The following is a 20213-nucleotide window of genomic DNA, read 5'->3' as shown; positions in this document are numbered from 1 at the left end:
AATACATTTGTTACAGTATTTATTCATCTTTGTTAATGTTAGTTAATAGAAATAAAGCTGTTCATTGTTTGTTCATGTTAGTTCACGGTGCATTAACTAACGTTAACCAAATTTTAATAAAGTATTAGTAATTGTTGAAATTAACATTAATAAAGAAGATTAATAAATGCTGCACAAGTGCAGTTCATCATTAGTTCATGTTAAAGGGATACTTCACCGATTAAGCATTCAGCTTTGTATCTGTAGAAACCCGGCAGTATTACTGAATGACCATGTTTCCCTCCATCATTTCCGCCTGAGAGGAGAGATATCTGCATTTTGGTTCTGCAAAAAAGTCCCCCGACGATGCAAAAATCGTCATATTACATCATCGGAGGACTTTTCTGCAGAACCAAAATGCAGATACCTCCCCTCCCAGGGGGAAACGAGGGAGGGAAACATGGTCACTCAGCAACACTGCCGGGTCTCTACAGATACAAAGCTGAATGCCAAATCGGCGAAGCATCCCCTTAACTAATTTAGTTAACTAATGTTAATTAATGAACATTATAATAAAGTGTTACCGCATGCATGCAAAGAAAGACGCTTCACTGATGCAGAATAAACACAAATTGCATGACCGCTTTGCTTTTCAGTGGTCTAAAAGGATGCACAGATTGACTTCTGCATTGATACCCTTTTATAAACTCAAATCTGGACTCAGACCTTGCTGTTTGTCAAAAAAACAGTAGGTAATTCGGCCGGGGATTTTTATATGCATGTGGTTGAAAAAAAACACAGACAACCCTCTAATGATAAAAATACCTTATGTCCTCAAAAACCACTAGAAACTATTTAGTTTTATTCTTATTAATGCAAAGCATTTCGGAGGACTCCTGAGGAACATAATATTTAATATATTATTTGATATAAATCATTTATCATGCCATTCTTGTAAATGATTCAAACAGTAGTCTCAGTATTATATACCGTAGTTCTTTGTTATAGAGTCCTTTGGGGAGAAATTTGATATTTGTGTCTCTCTGCCAGCCTGGTATCTTCACACTTGCAGGAAGATTAGAACAGACTTCAGTCTTCTTTGTCATCATGGCCATATTGAACGTTTAGGATGGCTAAAATGTGTCACCATTCTGACGCACATGGAAAGTCAATGACTTTGTTTTCCTCTCCATGCAGGATGTGGAATGTCAGTAGGGCTTTCTGCCTTTCTCCTGTATATGGACCTAGATGTTTCTAACCAGGTCCATTGTGCCTGTCTTGTTCAATAAAACTGCACAACAGGAAGATATGGCAAAGAATCAGAAATTGTTTTAAGCTGTCGCTCCTAACTTGACTGGAAAACGTTATGGACTATAGTGGAACATTCTCTTTTTTTGGGGGTGGAGGGTTGTAGTCTGTTTACAAGGACTGTGGATGGCACATTTTTTAATTTTCTGATTCAGTTGAATTATTTAACTGTATTTTTCTCATAGCATACTGTACATCTACAGTATATTGCCAGAAAAAGCACACCCAGGGATATGCACCAGTGATGCACGGGTCAATGTATAAACAACCCGCACCCGACCGCCGTTTTCAACTAACCTGACCGCAAAAAAAAATTGTACCCGACCCGCTTCCTGGCCCGCATTATTTAAAAGTAGTACAAGTTCTTTAAAATAGTTAATTGATATCTTTATTTCAAACAACCTGATCCACCGCGACCCGAAAATCATAAAAAATATTTTTGGATGACTAACCGCGAGTGACTGCAGGCACCCACTCATTTTGGATCAACTCGCGCATCACTGATATGCACATACTGATAAATATTCCTTGAATGCATTGTAAGTCACTGCAAATGCGTTTGGTTAAACAGAGTACAGAGAATGTAAATGTTGACAAATTACAAAACTTTCCAAGTAAATTAACTTAAAACTCAGCCCTTTAACCTAAAGACCATTTTCAGATGTTCATAATGGGTAGGCTTAATTTTTTTCTCAGGCATTTGACTCCATATCAAAAGAAATAAATCTCTTATCATGGCTGTCATGAAAGCCCAAGAGTTTGCCAAGTGATCTGTCAACACTCCCTATCTAACCCATTTTGGTAGAGTACTTCACTCCATCAGTTTTTCTGGCAGGTGCGACTGAATCTTCTTTTCAATCTATTCAAACAGTCGGCTGTTCTCTATAAAAACACTTAATATGGAGAAACAAAGAGGCTTTATTAAAACCAAAAACTTTACTGGGTAAAATGTTCTTTTTAAGGCACTGTGTCATGCTAAAAGAAAACATGTCCCCTTCACATAACAATCCCTGTTCATGACTATGTTATTAAAGTGTGAACTGTTGATTTTGGCTTTCAGTGGCTTCTCCTTTTGGACTCACCCCATGCTGTCATGTCGAACAAAACAGCATAATTCCTAGATGATTATATTAGCTTTCCTTTTATTGTAGCTCAGCCAACAGAGCTGTCTTTATCCGAGAAAAACAATTCTGCAATAAACCATCTCATATTAGAGTAAATTCATTACTGGAGCTATAGAAACCTAAACCCTGGTGCTGCATATAATGTATATATGCTAAATGATATGTCCTTATGTACTGGTAAGACCCCCTGGTTTGTGGTACAATATAAACCTTGTCTTTGGGTTTAAGGATGAACAGGGGTCTGGCTTTTAAATAAAGCTTTTTAACAAAAACACTATAGACTTTCTCCAGTTGTTTTTTTTTCTTAATGACAATGAATGACAACGACAATTTATTTATATAGCACAATTTAAAACAACAGCTGTTGACCAATGTGCTTTCCAAATAGATAAAATAACAGATAAAAGACAAAAGAGAAAATAAGATAAAATCACATCAATAGATAAAAAACACAGGAAAAAATAAAAAAATAAAAATAAAGTAAAGTAAAATCACATTAATTTAAATTTTCATCAAAGGCTTTTGAGAATAAATAAGTTTTGAGAGATGGAGCCTGTCTTAAGCTAACAGGTAAGCTGTTCCAAAGCCTTGGAGCCGCACTGTGAAAAGCTCGATCTCCCCTACACTTTAGTCTCGATTTTGGAGTATGTAATAGAGCCTGGGTAGACGATCCCAGGCTCTATTAAGACTTCAGTTTAATTCTCTCTCACCACACACAGTTAGCTTTCTCTATCTCTGTCTTTATTTTCATCGTTGTATTTCCAAATACTAAAAATATGAAGTTTTTATAGTTATTTTATAGACCAAGAGGAGTATGTTCACATTTGACAGATTTGGTTTGATTAAAGTGAACTCCGCTGCAATTGCTGAGTTGGTGAGGTTCATTTAAAGGGGTCATAGCGTGAAAATCTGACTTTTTCCTTGTTTAAGTGCTATAATTGGGTCCCCAGTGCTTCTATCAACCTAGAAAACATGATAAAGAACAACACAGTAACATTTTTTTTGGTAAGCCATTTTTTGCAAGCATGTCCCATTGTCACTGGGACAGTACCCTTTCAAAAAGGTACACCTTTGTACCCAAAGAGTGCATATAAGTACTTCAAAGGTTCATATTGGTAGGTCAATGATACATTTTTATACCTAAATGGTACATATTAGGATCTTTTGTAAAGGGTACTGCCCCAGTGATAGCTTTTGTACCTTTATTTTTGACAGTGTAGCAAAGCCAAATTACAATAATGCTTCCTCTTAATCTGCACTATCCAACCACGGCACTGCCATTTAGTGCAAAGAGAAAGAAAAAGAAAAAAAGATAATTGACAGCACAGTTGAGTTTCAATTGCAACAAACCACCATCATTGCGATCAGTGTTTGCATTTTATCAGCTCATTTGCATTTTAAAGGACACCCAAAAACTGCAAATTTTTGCTCTGAACTACAAAATGGGAATTTTAACAAGCTGTTATAAAATTTATGTGGGGTATTTTAAGCTAAAACTTCACATAAGCACTCTGGGGGCACCAATGACTTATTTTACATCTTTAAAAAATCTCATAATATGACCCCTTTAAGTGAATCCCAGAGTATAGTCCGTTTTTTTACGTGTATGTAAACGTGCACGCACGCTCGAACGCACAGCCTTGCAAAGCATAATTTGACTCGTACGTGCACATAGACATTCAACGCAGTGTTGGGGTAACACATTACAAGTAATGCGCATTACGTAATGATATTACTTTTCTGAAGTAACGAGTAAAGTAATGCATTACTTTATAAATGTACACATTAATATTTGAGTTACTTTTTTCAAAAAGTAATGCAAGTTACTTTTCAGTCTAATTAATTCAATTTAAAAATAAAATAATGTACTGAGTTAAACTGAACATATTAACATAGAATTACACACTCTGTGAGCCTGAGCGGGAACAGTTTGAGTCAGAAACGGAGATGGCAGGTCAGAGCTTGACATTTTTGCGATCATAAAAAACACCTGCAAGGCCTGAAAGAGATCAAGCCTCAGCCAAGTAAAAAAAGTTACGCAAAAGTAACTCAAAAGTAATGTAAGCATTACTTTCCATGAAAAGTAACCAAGTAACACAATTAGTTACTTTTTTGGGGAGTAACTTTATATTGTAATGCAGTACTTTTAAAAGTAACTTTTCCCAACACTGGACATTCAACGCATTTGTATTGCGAAATAAAAATGCATCTTCTGGGCTACATACTACATTTTCCTGTGTCATGATTCTGTCAGTCTATAGTTATTCATAGTTGTTCATTGTCATGTAGAAGGATTGGGACGGTACCCATGTTTTGTGTAGTAGCACATGGTCTTTGATTGGGCTGTGTGCTGCTGTAGGGCTGGACGATTTGACCTAAAATCAAAACCTCGGTTAATCTAACATTTGACATCGGTTACGATTAATAAACGATTATTTTTTGCCTCATAGTTCACTGACAAGGTTGGAAAGTTTAGGGCACACCTTAAATCAGCCTGCAATGCAATTATTCACATTTTTCCCAAAATAACTGCATTACTGAAAAATATTAAATAGACTTAACTCTATGCAGATGTTGCATGTCATTATGTACAATTGATGAAACTTTCAGAATGGGAAGTTATGAACCAATGAATCATACAACCCCCATGACTAATTATAGACATAAGATACATACATAATAAGTTGTATCCAGATAGCATATTGTAATGAGATGAGTAGGGCAAAATACATACTTGGACTGTATCCTTTACACGTTTCTTGTATTCAATCCATTTTTTCTTAACTGGGCACTGATGTCTAAGCCATTTATTCTCATCTATAATGCTTTTGGTGTTAATGTAGACTAGAAGTTCTCCCGTTCTCTCTCTCTGTCATCTCTGAAGTGTCTAATTAAACTCACGCGGGCGCGTCTTTTCGCGGTTTTGAGTGAGTGAGATGTGATGACATTACCCGGGCTGCTTAGAGACCCATCGGTAGATTAAACTGAGCGCGTGTGCGGTAAAAACTAGGGATGCACCGAAATGAAAATTCTTGGACGAAACCGAAAACGAGGAAACCAAGGCCGAAAACCGAAAGCCGAAACACCGAAAGAAAATATGCCAATTATTAGTATTACCATTGCACTTATGGTATTTTTGCGTGTAATAGAAATGGAGTCAACACACACAATTTAAGAAGAAAATTAAGCCAAACAACATGTGGCATAAACAAACCCAACTTCAGTTATATAGGCTATCTGCCTCACATCTGGAAAAACTGGTGAGTAGGCTATTGACACATCAGGTTGTTAAAAGTTAAACTGTTTGTTTAATTAATCCTTTGGTGCTTGTTTACCATGCAGTATACATTTAAAAACTGAGATGTGCTAGTTGTGGTTTTGTTTTAATGTTAATGTTACAAAATGCTAATAAAAAAATTATGCCATTTTAATGCACGTTAAAACCCGCATGGATCGAAGGCTCAGTCAAATATGAATATCTTCTTTATTTAGTCTGACATGTTTTTGTTTAGAAAGAAAATCATATTTAGCCTACCTTCTCCGGTGAAACCCGTTTTTCTCATTAATGCCAGCTGCAGAAAAAACTCTGCTCTGTTGTTATCCAGTGAGAACAACAAACGGATCTAACAAATATATCTGAATTTAATATTATGTTACAAATAACGCAAGCTGGCTTGATACATTATTGCTGAGGGTGCAAAGTTACGAGCTTAATTTAACAACACTTCACAAAACGGAGCTATTGTTTGCTGTTACGGCATTTGCAGTTATCGGGTTCGTTAAAACCATATCCACAGATAAAATAAACGTTCTCCGTTTCGCTTTCCATGTGTGTCTCGTGTCGTTTCAACAACAAAATAAACTAGGCTATATAAGGAAGCTAACAAATCTCTCATGATGTACGCTGATGCGGCGGCGAAGAAGCACGTCAAAAACCCGGCATTAAAACTCTAAACACTTGAATTAGTCTGCAATCTGAATTACCAAAACAATCAGAAATACATACATATTAATTTTCATGTATATTTTACATTAAAGTCTGTAAAAGACCGCACAGGTGAAGTGAAAAAGGATTCAATGAGCAGTAGCCGTAATGCTGCGGTGGCGGATTAAAAACATTTGAATATCATTTTTTTTCCATTCTAATAATTATTGCAGATCGAATATTTGACCTTACGTCCACATCCCTAACTTTAAAAGCAATCATGTTTCATGTCTGTTATTCTGGATGTTAATCTGAACGAATGTTTAGTCGGAGCTTGTGAATACTGTACACACATGCCCAGAGAAAATCCGTGGGTTTGACCGCAAACATTACGGGCGTGGGCGGGAGTGGAACTCACAGGTTGCGGGCATCCTGGTCAGAAATTCGGCGGACGCGGGTTTAAGAAAAATCTAGTCCACACCGCAGATATGTTTCTTCAGACAAGCACGTGCAGGTCGTGGTTTCTGTTTGCGTCATCACATTATTTCGGCCGTATTTTTTCGGTGATAAAAGTCTTTCGGCCGAAAACCGAAAATCCACTTTTGGGCCATTTTCGGCCGAAAATTTTCGGTGGCCGAATATTCGGTGCATCCCTAGTAAAAACCCGACCGCGCATTCCGTATTTTTGTCACAGGTGCCTGCACATTCGCGAGTACTTCTTAAAAAAAAGTACTGTGCTTCTTTTGGGCACTAGATGATCCTGTTGCTCAGTTAAACGGTGTTTGAGTTCTCCTCCATGTTTCGCTGTGCCACTGACAGGACGGGGCGGAGTTACGCAACATCACACGCAGCAGTTTGTTTTTAAAGGGAAAGTATTAACAGGATTAAAAACCGAAATAACCGACATGATAAAATAATGTCGGTTAGAGGTTCTGAATTTCGGTTTCGGTTATTTTTCAATTAATCGCCCAGCCCTATGCTGCTGTGTCTCGTTTATGTCACCACCCCCTTGTCTCCTCGTTAATTATTCATTATTGGTTAATGGTCCCCTTACCTGGCCTTACCTTGTTTATTTTTCCCTATTTAAGGCCCGAGTGTGTCTTGTCATGTGCTGAATCATTTTGTATCGTTTTAAATGTTTTGGTTGTTGTTGCTTGTGACAACTCTTGTCAAAGAATTAAGTGAGTCTAGAAGTTGCGTCTCAATGTTTGTCTCTTGCCCCCTCGTGGGCTCTTTCTGTTGTAAATTAAACTCTTTTTGAGTTCATCTTACCTTGCACTTGGTCCCGTTTTTGAGAAACCATGACAATCCTGTATGCGCATTCGCGACCTATTCATACAAAGTACACCCAGTTACAGTGGGGCAGAAAAGTATTTGGTCGACCGCCGATTGTGCAGGTTCTCCCACTTGGAGAGATGGGAGAGGCCTGTGGTTTTCGTCATGGGTGCACTTCGGCTGTGAGAGACAAGGTGAGGAAGGAGATCCAGAGGGTCACATTGTCTGATTTTTTGGGAGTTTGTTTGCGATTTATGGTGGAAGATAAGTATTTGGTCAATAACAAAAAAGCAAGATTTCTTTCTCTCACAGACCTGTAACTTCTTCTTTAAGAGGATCCTCTGTCCTCCACTTGTTACCTGTATTAATGGCACCTGTTTGAACTTGTTAGCAGTATAAAAGACACCTGTCCACAACCTAAAACAGTCAGAATGCAAACTCAACTATGGCCAAGACCAAAGAGCTGTCAAAGGACACCAGAAACAAAATTGTAGACCTGCACCAGGCTGGGAAGACTGAATCTGCAATAGGTAAGCAGCTTGGTGTGAAGAAATCAACTGTGAGAGCAATTATTAGAAAATGAAAGACATACAAGAACACTGATAATGTCCCTCGATCTGGGGCTCCACGCAAGATCTCATCCCGTAGGGTAAAAATTATCACCAGAATGGTGAGCAAAAATCCCAGAACCACATGGGGGAACCTAGTGAATGACCTGCAGAGAGCTGGGACCAAAGTAACAAAGGCTACCATCAGTAACACACTATGCAGCCAGGGACTCAATTCCTGCAGTGCCAGATGTGTCCACCTGCTTAAGCCAGTACATGTTCGGACCCGTCTGAAGTTTGCTAGAGAGCATTTGGATGATCCAGAAGAAGAGTGGGAGAATGTCATATGGTCAGATGAAACCAAAACATAACTTTTAGGTAGAAACTCAACTTCTTGTGTTTGGAGGAGAAAGATGCTGAGTTGCATCCAAAGAACACCATACCTACTGTGAAGCATGGGGGTGGAAACCTCATGCTTTGGGTCTGTTTTTCTGCAAAGGGACCAGGACGACTGATCCGAGTTAAGGAAAGAATGAATGGGGCCATGTATCGTGAGATTTTGACTCAAAACCTCCTTTCGTCAGCAAGGGCATTGAAGATGAAACGTGGCTGGATCTTTCAGTATGGCAGTGATCCCAAACATACCGCCCGGGCAAAGAAGGAGTGGTTTTGTAAGAATAATTTCAAGGTCCTGGAGTGGCCTAGCCAGTCTCCAGATCTCAACCCCATAGAAAATCTTTGGAGGGAGTTGAAATTCCGTGTTGCCCAGCGACAGCCCCAAAACATCACTGCTCTAGAGGAGATCTGCATGGAGGAATGGGCCAAACTACCAGCAACAATATGTAAAAACCTTGTGGAGACTTACAGAAAACGTTTAATCTCTGTCATTGCCAACAAAGGGTATATAACAAAGTATTGACATAAACTTTTGTTATTGACCAAATACTTATTTTTCACCATAATTTACAAATAAATTCTTAAAAAATCAGACAATGTGATTTTCTAGATTTTTTTTCTCATTTTGTCTCTCATAGTTGACGTGTACCTTTGACAAAAATTACAGACCTCTCTCATCTTTTTAAGTGTGAGAACTTGAACAATTGGTAGCTGACTAAATACTTTTTTGCCCCACTGTACAAATATCCAGCAGTGCTATCATACTATTCTGATGACGAACTTTGTCCTCGTGCAAAATGCATGCGGACCCTTGTGTATGTGTAAAACGTGGCTATACTTCTAGCTGAAGTGTAAACGCTGCCACCCAAACAGGCAGACTGAGATCCAGTAATCCAGAAAAAGTTGAATTCAGAAACAGAGTGATTCATGCAGTGAAGTAAGATGAGAATGTGGAGAAATGGCATTGCCCAAACATAAGTCACTTAAATAAGACTTTTAATGAGAGATCTCCTCATCCACTTCCCATGATAACGTTGCCTTGTCTTAGACTTCTCACAGCCTAAATATAAATGTAATCTTATGCAGCAAAATTGTTTTTTGTGTTTATTTTTTGCACCATGCTACTAAAATATTACTCTAGCAATTCTGGTGAGTGGTGGAGTATTGTCCACATGCTCTCATACATGTATCGATCAAAACAGGATCATTCTTAGTCTGAAACCCCCGTCTTAATTAATATTGTGCTATAAGAAGCAATTCAGGGATGATCGTTCAGCAAAGATTAATTATGTGTGCGATGAAAAAGTAATGAAAACGGTGATGTATAATGCAGGAGTGTGTGTCCTGGTTCTGTCTTTAATAGATAAGGGTGGGGGAGTATACTGTATGTGAGAGAGAGAGCAGTAGATTATAGATTTATAGCATCTCTCGTCCTGGCACAGCCACTCTGGTATATTACAGCTGCAGCTCTCAGATGGAGAAGGCAAACTCAAATACATTAAACTGACTATGAAAAAGTCAGTCACAAAAAGCAGCCTAGCATGCCATGAGACTGGCAAAGAAAATGTGAAAACACCCCACAATACACCATCACATTCCTTTCCAATGCTTCACTTTACATCAGTGTATACTTACAAAAGCCAAAAATACATTGTATGGGTCATATGCATATATATATATATATATATATATATATATATATATATATATATATATATATATATATATATATATATATATATATATATATATATATATAAATTTTTGAGTGGATGCAGTTGCTTATTACTTCATTTGGACAACTTTAAATGCATTTTTTTTGCACCCTCAGATTCCAGATTTTCAAGTTTTTGTATCTCAGCAAAATATTGTCCAAATCTCAATTTTAAAAAATGACCCAGGGTCACATATAGGTTATGCTTTTGCATTTAACTCATTCACCGCCAGCCATTTTTTTAAGTTGCACGCCTGCATTTTTTTGTGATTATCACAAAAGTTTCACAAAATGCCTTCCAGAAAAAAATTATTCTAAAAATATATAAACATACAAATATATCAAATGAAAGAACAGACCCTCTGCTTCAAACAAACAATAAGCAAACAAACACAAAACGGGGGGAAAAAATGTTTCACCCTATCTATATTTTTTCTCTGCTTATAAACTCTCAAGCTGAAAAAATTGCATATTTGTGAACAGGGACGGATTATGGCGATGATGTGCCCTGGGCACGGATGTCTCAAAGGCCCCCCTTTACCAATTTTTTGGGCAACAGCGTTGCACCTGTATGCACAGGGCTCAAGTGTTGGTTCACCTCTGCCTGTATGCCCCATTTTACAGGATTAACAATGGCACTAATACGCGGGGAGAGAATGCACATATTCTGTACTTTCACACCACAAATTGGTTTATTTATATCTCACCAGTATCTGACAACATACTGTACAACATACTCAATCAAAAAGCCCGGTTGCATGAAAGTCCTTAAGATAAGAAATCCCTTAAATATAAGGTTAAGGGTGTTCTTAATAAAAAATGGGTTGCAAGAAAAAACCTTAAGTGAACCTTAGTGCTGTCAATAAGTATTTACCCTTAAATGCTAAAGTATTACCTTAAGTTCTGTTATGCGTTGCTACAAAGTCCTTAAATCCCATTTCCCCTTAAAACTTAAGGGACTATAACAGGTCCCTTAACCTCACACGCGATGGCTGATTTTATGGTTATTTAAGAAAATGAAGTACCAACGCGCATTTCTAACGTTTGAAATAATCCCTTAGAGAAAAGTGATGCGCATTTATTAGGAGAATAGCGGTTTGATCGTCCGTCAACCTAAACAGTTTCTAGTTTGAATTACTTTCAGGTTTTATACATGCGGCACTTTACAGTCTGTTATTTGCGATGTTTCATTGTACACAAATCCGCCGTCTGTTGAGCTGCGTGCGTTGATTTGTTTACGCTGTGAGATTTTGTAATTATAGCAACCGCTCCTCCTCTGCTGTCTCTTGGCAGAGACTATTGTAAAATACTTAGAATAGACACTTAGGTAAGGGTGACAGTTAAGACCTTTGTTGCAACACTCTTAAATAAATCCCTTACCTCAGAGATTTTTTTCTCCCTCAGGGAAACCCTCACTTAAGGAGTTTCATGCAACCGGGCAGGCACACCTCTCCAAATCATATCACAGGAGAAAATTCTTATTTGAAAAACGCAGAGTTTCCATTGGAATCAATTGAAAACATGCGCTGGCCGCGAGTGTAAAAGCTTTGTGTGTCCAGCCCCTTAAATCTTAGAATAAAAAGTTGGTCCAAAATCCAGTTCCCTCACAAGATCGCATTCAATGGCCATTAAAGACAGTGAATTTAGACGTCCTTGACACATTTTGCTTCTTAGTTCGTTTTTTACTCTTGCCATTAGAGAAAATGAACGTTCTACTTCACAGTTGCTGACTGGCAAGGTGATGAAAAGCTTTTTGTGCTTTCTTATCACTCATCCACTTGGTTGTGGTTTTAAACTCATTTTTGTTTTGGTTTTTGAGTAACCGTCTTCTACGCGTGACTTTTATATTACGCAATGCTTTTCACTCGCCTCTAGATGTCCCTCTCAACAGCGCAGCAATACATAAAAATTATTTATTTGATTTATTTACTAGTTAATACTTTGCAACTGCAAAAAACACATTATTCCTCAATATTTAACAAAATTTTACTGAAAATAAAATAAATATTTAAATATTTATTTGAAAAGAATAGACAGAGTAAATTTGACAGGGCCCCCTGCTGGCCAGTGCCCTGGGCAAGTGCCCAGTAGGCCCGTGCGTTAATCCGTGCCTGTGAAGGAATTTTGTTAGAGATCAGATTCAGAACGATTATCAAAACATACATGGAGTTTAAAATTAGTAAATAACGTTTTGACTTCAGTTTTTTCATAAATTGGGTAAGTGGATAATCGCGCTTTTTGCAAATTAACATAAAAATCTTCAGAAACACATTTTTTATGCAAATGTTTTCTCTTAATTTACGAGATAATTTGTTATATTTGTCTTGAAACAAAGGTGATGTATTTTAGATTCTTACTATAGTAAGCACCACACATTATTCATAGTAGATCTTGCATAATTACAGCCATATAAAATAAGACAGTACTTGTTTTGTTTTGGCATCTGGTGTGTTTATCCTTCTTTACGTACAGTATGATGTGTCGGAATAAATAAAGTGTATTTGCATCAGTGCATTTGCATTTCATTTCTATTGTTCATTGGGAAAGATGTCAGACTGATCTCACAGAATTCATAACTATCTTATGAGGCGACACATTTTTATGAAGTCATAAGATGTGAATGGTATGAAAACATTTAATTATATAAAAGTGCAATAATGAAGCCCCACCCCTAAAGCCGCCTTTTCACTGCACACGACATTCAGAAACGATGGTCGTGATGAAGTTTCAGTTTAATTGTAACATGGTAGAGAAGTTCATTCCAGCGCAAGATGATTCATTCTATTATTTACCATAGTGGAATAAATAAATGAATGCAAATGAATGAAAGAATAAACAGCTATGCATATATGACAAAAATTCATATGAATTAGCTACTTGGTAAAATACTTACTGTATGTACTACCATGAAAATAAACTGCCTTTGTTAATTTTAGTCTATAGATTTGCTGATTTATCTCCATCTACCAATCCTACCATTTTAACACCCCCGATTTTGTGTTTGCCTGGGGAACAGTGATCTCTTTGTAATCCCTGTTGCTTTGAAACATTTTCTTTATTAGGGTGAAGCATTGGACTTAACAAGCCCCAGTACAACATATTTTTTGTGTTCGTATTTGCTGATTTTTCCAAAATCCTTTCAAAGGCCTCTCATTTCAGAGGGTAATGTACCTCTGTTTTGCAAACAGCATAAAGAGGGGGTACTGTATATATCACCCGCACCCACTCTCATCCCACTCGGATACCAGCGGTCTTGTTCTTCTGTGCTGCTATAGTTACAGTGTAGTGAGGCAGTGCCTGGTGGCTGTTTGAATGTGACAAGACAAAACACATTCTGTCCAGTCATCAGTATGAATGAATGACCTCTCACACAGAAACACCAAGCTTTGAACAATGGAATGATTAAAATGGTGACCTTGTCACATCTCTGGACTAAATGGCACAAAAATGCGATGTGGACAGGAGTTAGTTAACTAAAATATTGCTATGGTGTAGAAAACATAAATTTTTATAACATTATTCATTGGGCTGCAAGTGAGATATTGTTGCCAAGATGAATGGTTTTGGTTGGTACTCTTAAGTGAACAATATAGTACAGAATGTACTGAGACAAAAAAGTCAACTTCTAATAAAACATCTTTTTTTATTTCCAGGCATCCAGTCAACCAGAAAATCAAGCATCCCAACTCCTCGTGAGATCCCACAGTCCGTCTCCAGAGACCGTCTATCGTTGCGTGATCAGAAAAGCTCCACCAAAAAGTTAGTGACCAGTTCCAGCATCTCCAGCCTGTCCGCTGTGACCAAAAACTCCCGGGGCTCTGTGAAAACCAGAGCAGAGGTTGTGGTTTTGGACAAGAGTCTGCTGGAGAGTCAGGTGAAGGAGCTCCTGGCTGAGGCCAAAGCCAAAGAGTTTGAAATCAGTAAGTTACGAACGGAGCTCCAAAGGCAAAAAGGGAAAGGTTTATCACCGGAGGCTGGGTCCCCAGCAGGGAACTCTGATGCAGAAAAGACACCAGCACAACCTGAAGACATCCATGCGCTTGTAGTGCAACTAAAAGACAAAAATGGACGTTTCCAGCGTGAGTTAGCAACCTTGCGAGAAGAAAACCAAGCTTTGAAGCAGAAGCTTATTACGTTGGAGAGCTCATCTTCATCGAGTGGCAACACAAATGTCACAACACATCTCTCAGTTAATGGGGTTTTACCCAAAAGCACCAGCTCTGATACAAGTGCCCACAGTGGCAGCACCAAAGGCTCTCCTTTATCTTCCTCAGACTCCTCAGAGTTTGTGAAGATACCGTCATGCTCAGTCTCAGTGGATTCCCTAATGCAGCGCATCCAGAAGATGGAAGAGAGTCACCACAGTACAGCCGAAGAACTTCAGGCCACTGTACAAGAGCTGTCCGACCAACAGCAGGTTGTCCAGGAGCTAACAGCTGAAAATGAGCGTCTGGCAGAGGAGAAGGGCCTTCTACAAACCTCTCTACAACAGCAACGGGAGCGTGTAGAGCTCCTGGCCCAACAAAACGAGTCCCTTCTCCAAAGGATCAGAGACCAAGCTCAAACTCAAGAAGCCGAGGCCTCTCGTGCCTCTCGAGTCGCAGAGCTTGAGCAACGCCTGGCCGAGCAGATGGAGAGTTCCCGCTTTGAAAGAGAGAAACTAGTAGACATCCAGCAGCAGCTGACAGGGAGTCTCAGAGATTTGGAAAAGGAGCATCAGGAGGCGCAAGTAGCTGTGAAGAACTTAAAGGAAGAAGTAGAAGTTCTTCAAGAACGTCTGGTGAAGGAGAAGGTTGTTGGAGATGATGCGGCAAGGAAAGCTGAGGAACGGCGACTGGATGCGGAGGCGCTGAACGCGGAGATTGTTAGTCTGAAAACCCAGGTGGAGGCAGAGAGGCAGAAGGTGGCTGAGCTGAAGGCGATGCAGAGCGCCAGCGACAACACAGAGTTGCAAAGTCTGCTCGAAGTTGCGCATGAAGACAGAGACAAGCTTGAGATGAGCTGCGCAGAGCTACGACAAGAGCTGCAGCAGGCGCGAAGTAAAATGGATAGTGTTCAGAGCGCACTGGCCAAGGTACGGCACCACACTGAGAATTTATATATACCTATCATTAGTTGCGATTTGCGCAAAACTTTTGCGTTATCTTCCGAATGTCAAACTTTTGCAAAATAACAGCGTTTTCATTAACCGATATTATGTGAATGATACGTAATTTTATTGTCTTGCGATACGTCCTTCCAAAAACCATGGTGATGGGTGTGTTCAACTTATACGACATCGTGCAGAATGACATGTGAATGACAACAAAATACTGTGAGAGCGACTCAAAAGCATGCAAAGCAGTCGAATCGCTCTCGCTGTATTTTGATGACACCACATAAAGTCGACCACACCTCTTCTGTATTATCCTCCAATTAACTCTTTCCCTGCCAGCGTTTAAAAAAAAAAAGTTACCAGCGCCAGCATTTTTCATGATTTTCACAAAAGTTTAATGCCTTCCAGATTCTTCTTTAAATATATAAACATGCAATACATAAATGAAAGAATAGACCCTCTGCTTTCAAATAAAAAGTTCTCAAAATATGGTTAGGTTTCTTCAAAAACACATAATTTTGAGCAAAAAGCTGAGATAATAATTTTTTGTGAAGGACTTTTATTAGAGATCAGATTCAGAGCGATCCTCAAAACATACCCGGACATACAGCTGTTTGCCCTAGGTCGATACTTCCAGGATTCAATAGTTGCGGAAGAGTGCCACCTGGTGGATAATAGCGGTATTACGGATTGCCGGAAATACTCGTCATTGGCAGGGAAGCGTTTCTCTTAATTGACGAGTTACCTGTCAGTGGCGGGGAAAGAGTTAAACATCCTGCACCCTATGTAAAGTATGATCGTGTGACTTTTGCACACATCAGGTGACCTGTAAATGCAGCAAAAAACTTTTCCATTGCAGTTTTGCAATATATTCCTTTTTTAAATTGCCTGATAAATCACCTCACCTGCACTATTTGGGAGTATATGCAAAATTTCCCTGTTTCCACTGGACACATTTTTAATTTGCGGGATTTGAAGGGTAATGAAAACACAGCTACTGTCAAGTAGAGATCTAATGGGGCATTTACACAAGCCGCGAGTAAGGCTGCAAAAACGTGTTTGAGTTTACTCGCTTCATTTGCGCGTGAAAGCCGTGCATGAAATTCTAGTCATTCGAGACATTCACGCGGAAGTTCGCATCATGGGAGGGGCTTCTGTGACTCCACTGAGACTTCGCTGAGACTCCGCCCACTTCCTGTAGTCACGTCACTACTACAGCAAGGTCCTGATTGATTGACTGGCAATTCGCGCCGCAGGATGCCTAATCGCGTCTTTGCATTGACTTAACATGTAAATCACTCGCGCTTGCTGCGTCTACCGCGTCTGGTGTGAACCCTGCATAAGTATTTGTGCTTCCCGCAAGTTTAATTGGTCCGATGTTGGCCATTGTAATGTAAGACAAAGCATTAAGCTTTTCCTGGTGAAGGGTGCATCAGTCACAAATTTAAACCAGGTTAAGATGCAAAACATGAATAATTAATTGATTATAAAGCTTTATAGCAGTGTAGGACTTTTGGAGGTTTTGGTCTTAGCATTAAAGATCAGTAAAGTGATGTATTTTTTTTATGGCCCATAATTACCAAATTTTTGCATACAGCACTAATTTTTTAAGATTATTTCTTTCACGATGATAGACTTTTAAAGGTCAAACTAGGGCATAAACACACACAACCATCGTCAGAGACCTTGGTCATTTAAGAAACTGATATTGTGCACCCAATTTGAACATGTCTGCGATACAGTTTTAAAACAACAACTTACCAATTACATTGCCTTGTACAATTTCTAGGTGCTAAAATCACATCTGTTTCTTTCTGAGTGTCAAAGAAGGAATGCAAAAAGCTATTAAAAAGCCACCATGTATACAGAAGTTTCATTACAACCAGCTATAAAGCATATTCATGTTTTCATGCTCCGCATGGAGAACTGAAAAATTGCTTGCATAAAAAGGCTAAACTTAAGCAGCTGTACACTTGTAAATGTTGTAGTCATGTAGTTTCGAGGCATACCTCATTCTTCAAAATACAGTTATACACAGAAAAGAAAGTTATAAACCCTCAAGGACATCAACATCACTGGCACCTCATGGCTGTCATAACACAAAACCAGATCACCACAAAAAGCAAGTGAACTTTCATTTAACTGCTGATTTAACCACTGAGTGAGCCAAGCCTGTGGTTTCAGCATACACCCTCAGTCCAGATGACAGCGAGGGTGTTTGGTCCCATCAGGCAATGCTTTTCCAAGAGCTCATCTGTAGGCTTTTCTCAATGGAAAGGGTTCTGAAGAAAGTGATGAGTACAATTTTGTCCATTCTGGGTGGTTCAGCTTTGATGACATCATACCCTTACCCACCCTACCGAAAAAACAGCTTTTACCAGCCCATGCTAAGGTTAAGATGATCTTCCAGCTAAAATATTAGCTGTTACAAAACCCATCTAAAACAAGGCAGCAGACCAGATGATCAGGCCCAAGAGACCAGCTTAGTGGATAGTGTGAGCTGTTTTACATAGCAGGGAGAGCAAGCTAGCGCAGTCATTCATGATGTTTTCATACAGTTTCCCATTAAGAGACTTCTTAACATAGACATGAGGTCATTCATCTTTACTGCTATGACTGTTTTTGAGAAGTTTACATGTCTGTTTGTGCAGGTGGAGGCAGACAAGCAACAGCTGCTGGAAAGGTTTGAGAAACAGGAAGAAGATCACAAAGCCAACATGCTCGCTCTCGAAGAGAAGAGTCGAGATGCTGAGAACCAGATCAAGGACCTGAAAGAGACCATCTTTGAGCTGGAGGACCAAGTGGAGCAGCATAGGGCTGTTAGACTACACACCAACCAGACCATCCTGGATATGGAGAGTAAGATCTTCATCTGTCTTCTCTTTTTTATACTTTTACCCATAACTCCACTCCCCCAACACACCGCAGGATCTGACAACATTTGAAGGCTTAGATACTGTACACACACACACACACTGTTACACACTGTGATTAATGAAACAGATTGATTGGATTTGGCCGCCTGGATGGCGTGTGATACAGAGCTGATTGGTACTTGGATCTCAGCAGCATAGATTTGTGCCAGATCTGCTTCACGCAGTAATCTCATAACTAGAGGTCTTCTCGGGTCCAAAAAAATGTACCTGACCCAAAATTACCCGATTTACTCGAACCCGACGTGCATAAATAATTTTTTTTAAAGTAAGACCCGACCCGAGACAAACCAGAGAAAATTAGACCCAAGTCGGACCCCCTGACAATTTTTTTTAACCTGATTAGACCCGAATGTAAATGGCACCGACGTGTGTGCAGTCTGCAGCCCCGCACGCACCAGTAAGACCTTGCAACGAATTTGGTGTTGACAACAACACCAAAGTTACCACCAAAATGTACATTTTTTATTGATTGACAAGTCTGTCTCAACGGAAAATAAACCTACCGCCAGCCACACGATGTCGCAAGCGCTCTTGCTAAACAGAGAAGGGTTTGGAAAATGACATGATAGTTCGGGTTTTCTCAGGTCCAGTCGGCAAAAACACATTCATTTTAAATTACCCAAAAACCGAATCTTATACCCGACCCTTGTACAAGGAACGTGAAAATGTGTACGCACGTGAAACTTTTAGACCTGAACACGCTGAAAACCTTGGGTTTTTGGATCTAAGTGGACAAGTTGAGACCTACATACATCACATACTGGAGAGTACACCATTTCTTGTCAGGTTCATAGTGCAGATTATAATTTAACAACCTTAGCCTCAGTAGATCCACACGCTATAAACGCTCCATGTCTACAAAGCTCCTTCTTATAGCCTTTTATTACTGCAAAATAGTATTTACAGTACATTTCATGACTATTGAACAGTGGAGGCATTGTCTAGTAAAATGTAATTTGTGTTTCTGTATATATTTTATTTTGGCACCCTTTAAGGTTTTTTGTTAAACTGCAAAGCTTTCGTGTCGTTCAATTTTAAAGCATTGTGTTAGCAGCGCAATAAGTCATGTGTTTTATGCTCAGCCAATACACATATCTGTACTAATAAAATATATCACTTAATTGCACTGTAAGTCAACACTGTAAGTTCCTTAAATGTTGTAGTTCCTTCTTTACAAGTTCCTGTATAGCTCAGTGGTAAAGTATTGCGTTAGCAGCGCAAAAGTTCATGGGTCCAAACCCAGAGAACACACATACTGATTAAAAAATATACCTTATAATGCAATGGAAGTCGCTTTGGATAAAAGTGTCTGCCAAATGCATAAATAAATAAAAGTCGCTTTTGATAAAAGCGTCCAGAGCAATTGCTGCATTCTGGATGTGAACTTTTCAAAAATTAAAAATGTTAAAATAAAAGCATTTACCAATATATTGAATTATCTGTTGAGTCCAGACATCAGAAAAATATCAGTCTATACTGTAAAAAATAAACATGTGTTATGGATGTGACCAAAAGGACACAGGTTTTCAGAAGACAACATATTATGTGGGGATTCTGTGAATATCCACCTGTTTCTGACGTAAATGTGGGCGCCGCCACCTTTTGAGCTTTCCGGTTTATGATATCCGGTGAGCCACTAAAGCTAATGGTAGTTTATTGCGAAAGGACACTAGTGTGCCAATTTTGACTGACTGTTTAATGTTTATTATGAAATCCAAGAAGACCGACATAATTTGTGCAGTTAGGGGTTGCCATAATAGTTCACTCTAGAAATGGCTGGGCTATTTTTGACCCATAATGGGTAAATATTGGACAGAATACACGCTTGGTTTAAAATTACCCCGTGCTGGGTTAAAAAAGTACCCAATGTTGGGTTGTTGTGATGCAACCATGGGGTATAATAACCCAGCATT

General features: G+C 39.0%; 1 protein-coding gene across 3 annotated transcripts in view; it reads left to right on the top strand.

Moving 5' to 3' along the window:
- specc1 (sperm antigen with calponin homology and coiled-coil domains 1) overlaps positions 1–20213 on the top strand; it is a 177362-nt gene that overhangs the window by 70134 nt on the left and 87015 nt on the right. For all 3 annotated transcript variants that reach the window (XM_055200567.2, XM_055200568.2, XM_055200569.2), the window contains 2 exons: positions 13923–15343; positions 18016–18223. In XM_055200567.2, coding sequence (XP_055056542.2) covers positions 13923–15343; positions 18016–18223 — 1629 coding nt within the window. The remainder of the gene's footprint in view (positions 1–13922; positions 15344–18015; positions 18224–20213) is intronic.

The sequence above is a fragment of the Misgurnus anguillicaudatus genome, chromosome 22, assembly GCF_027580225.2.
Source record: "Misgurnus anguillicaudatus chromosome 22, ASM2758022v2, whole genome shotgun sequence".
Lineage (NCBI taxonomy): Eukaryota > Metazoa > Chordata > Actinopteri > Cypriniformes > Cobitidae > Misgurnus > Misgurnus anguillicaudatus.
This window is presented reverse-complemented; position numbering and strand designations above follow the sequence as displayed.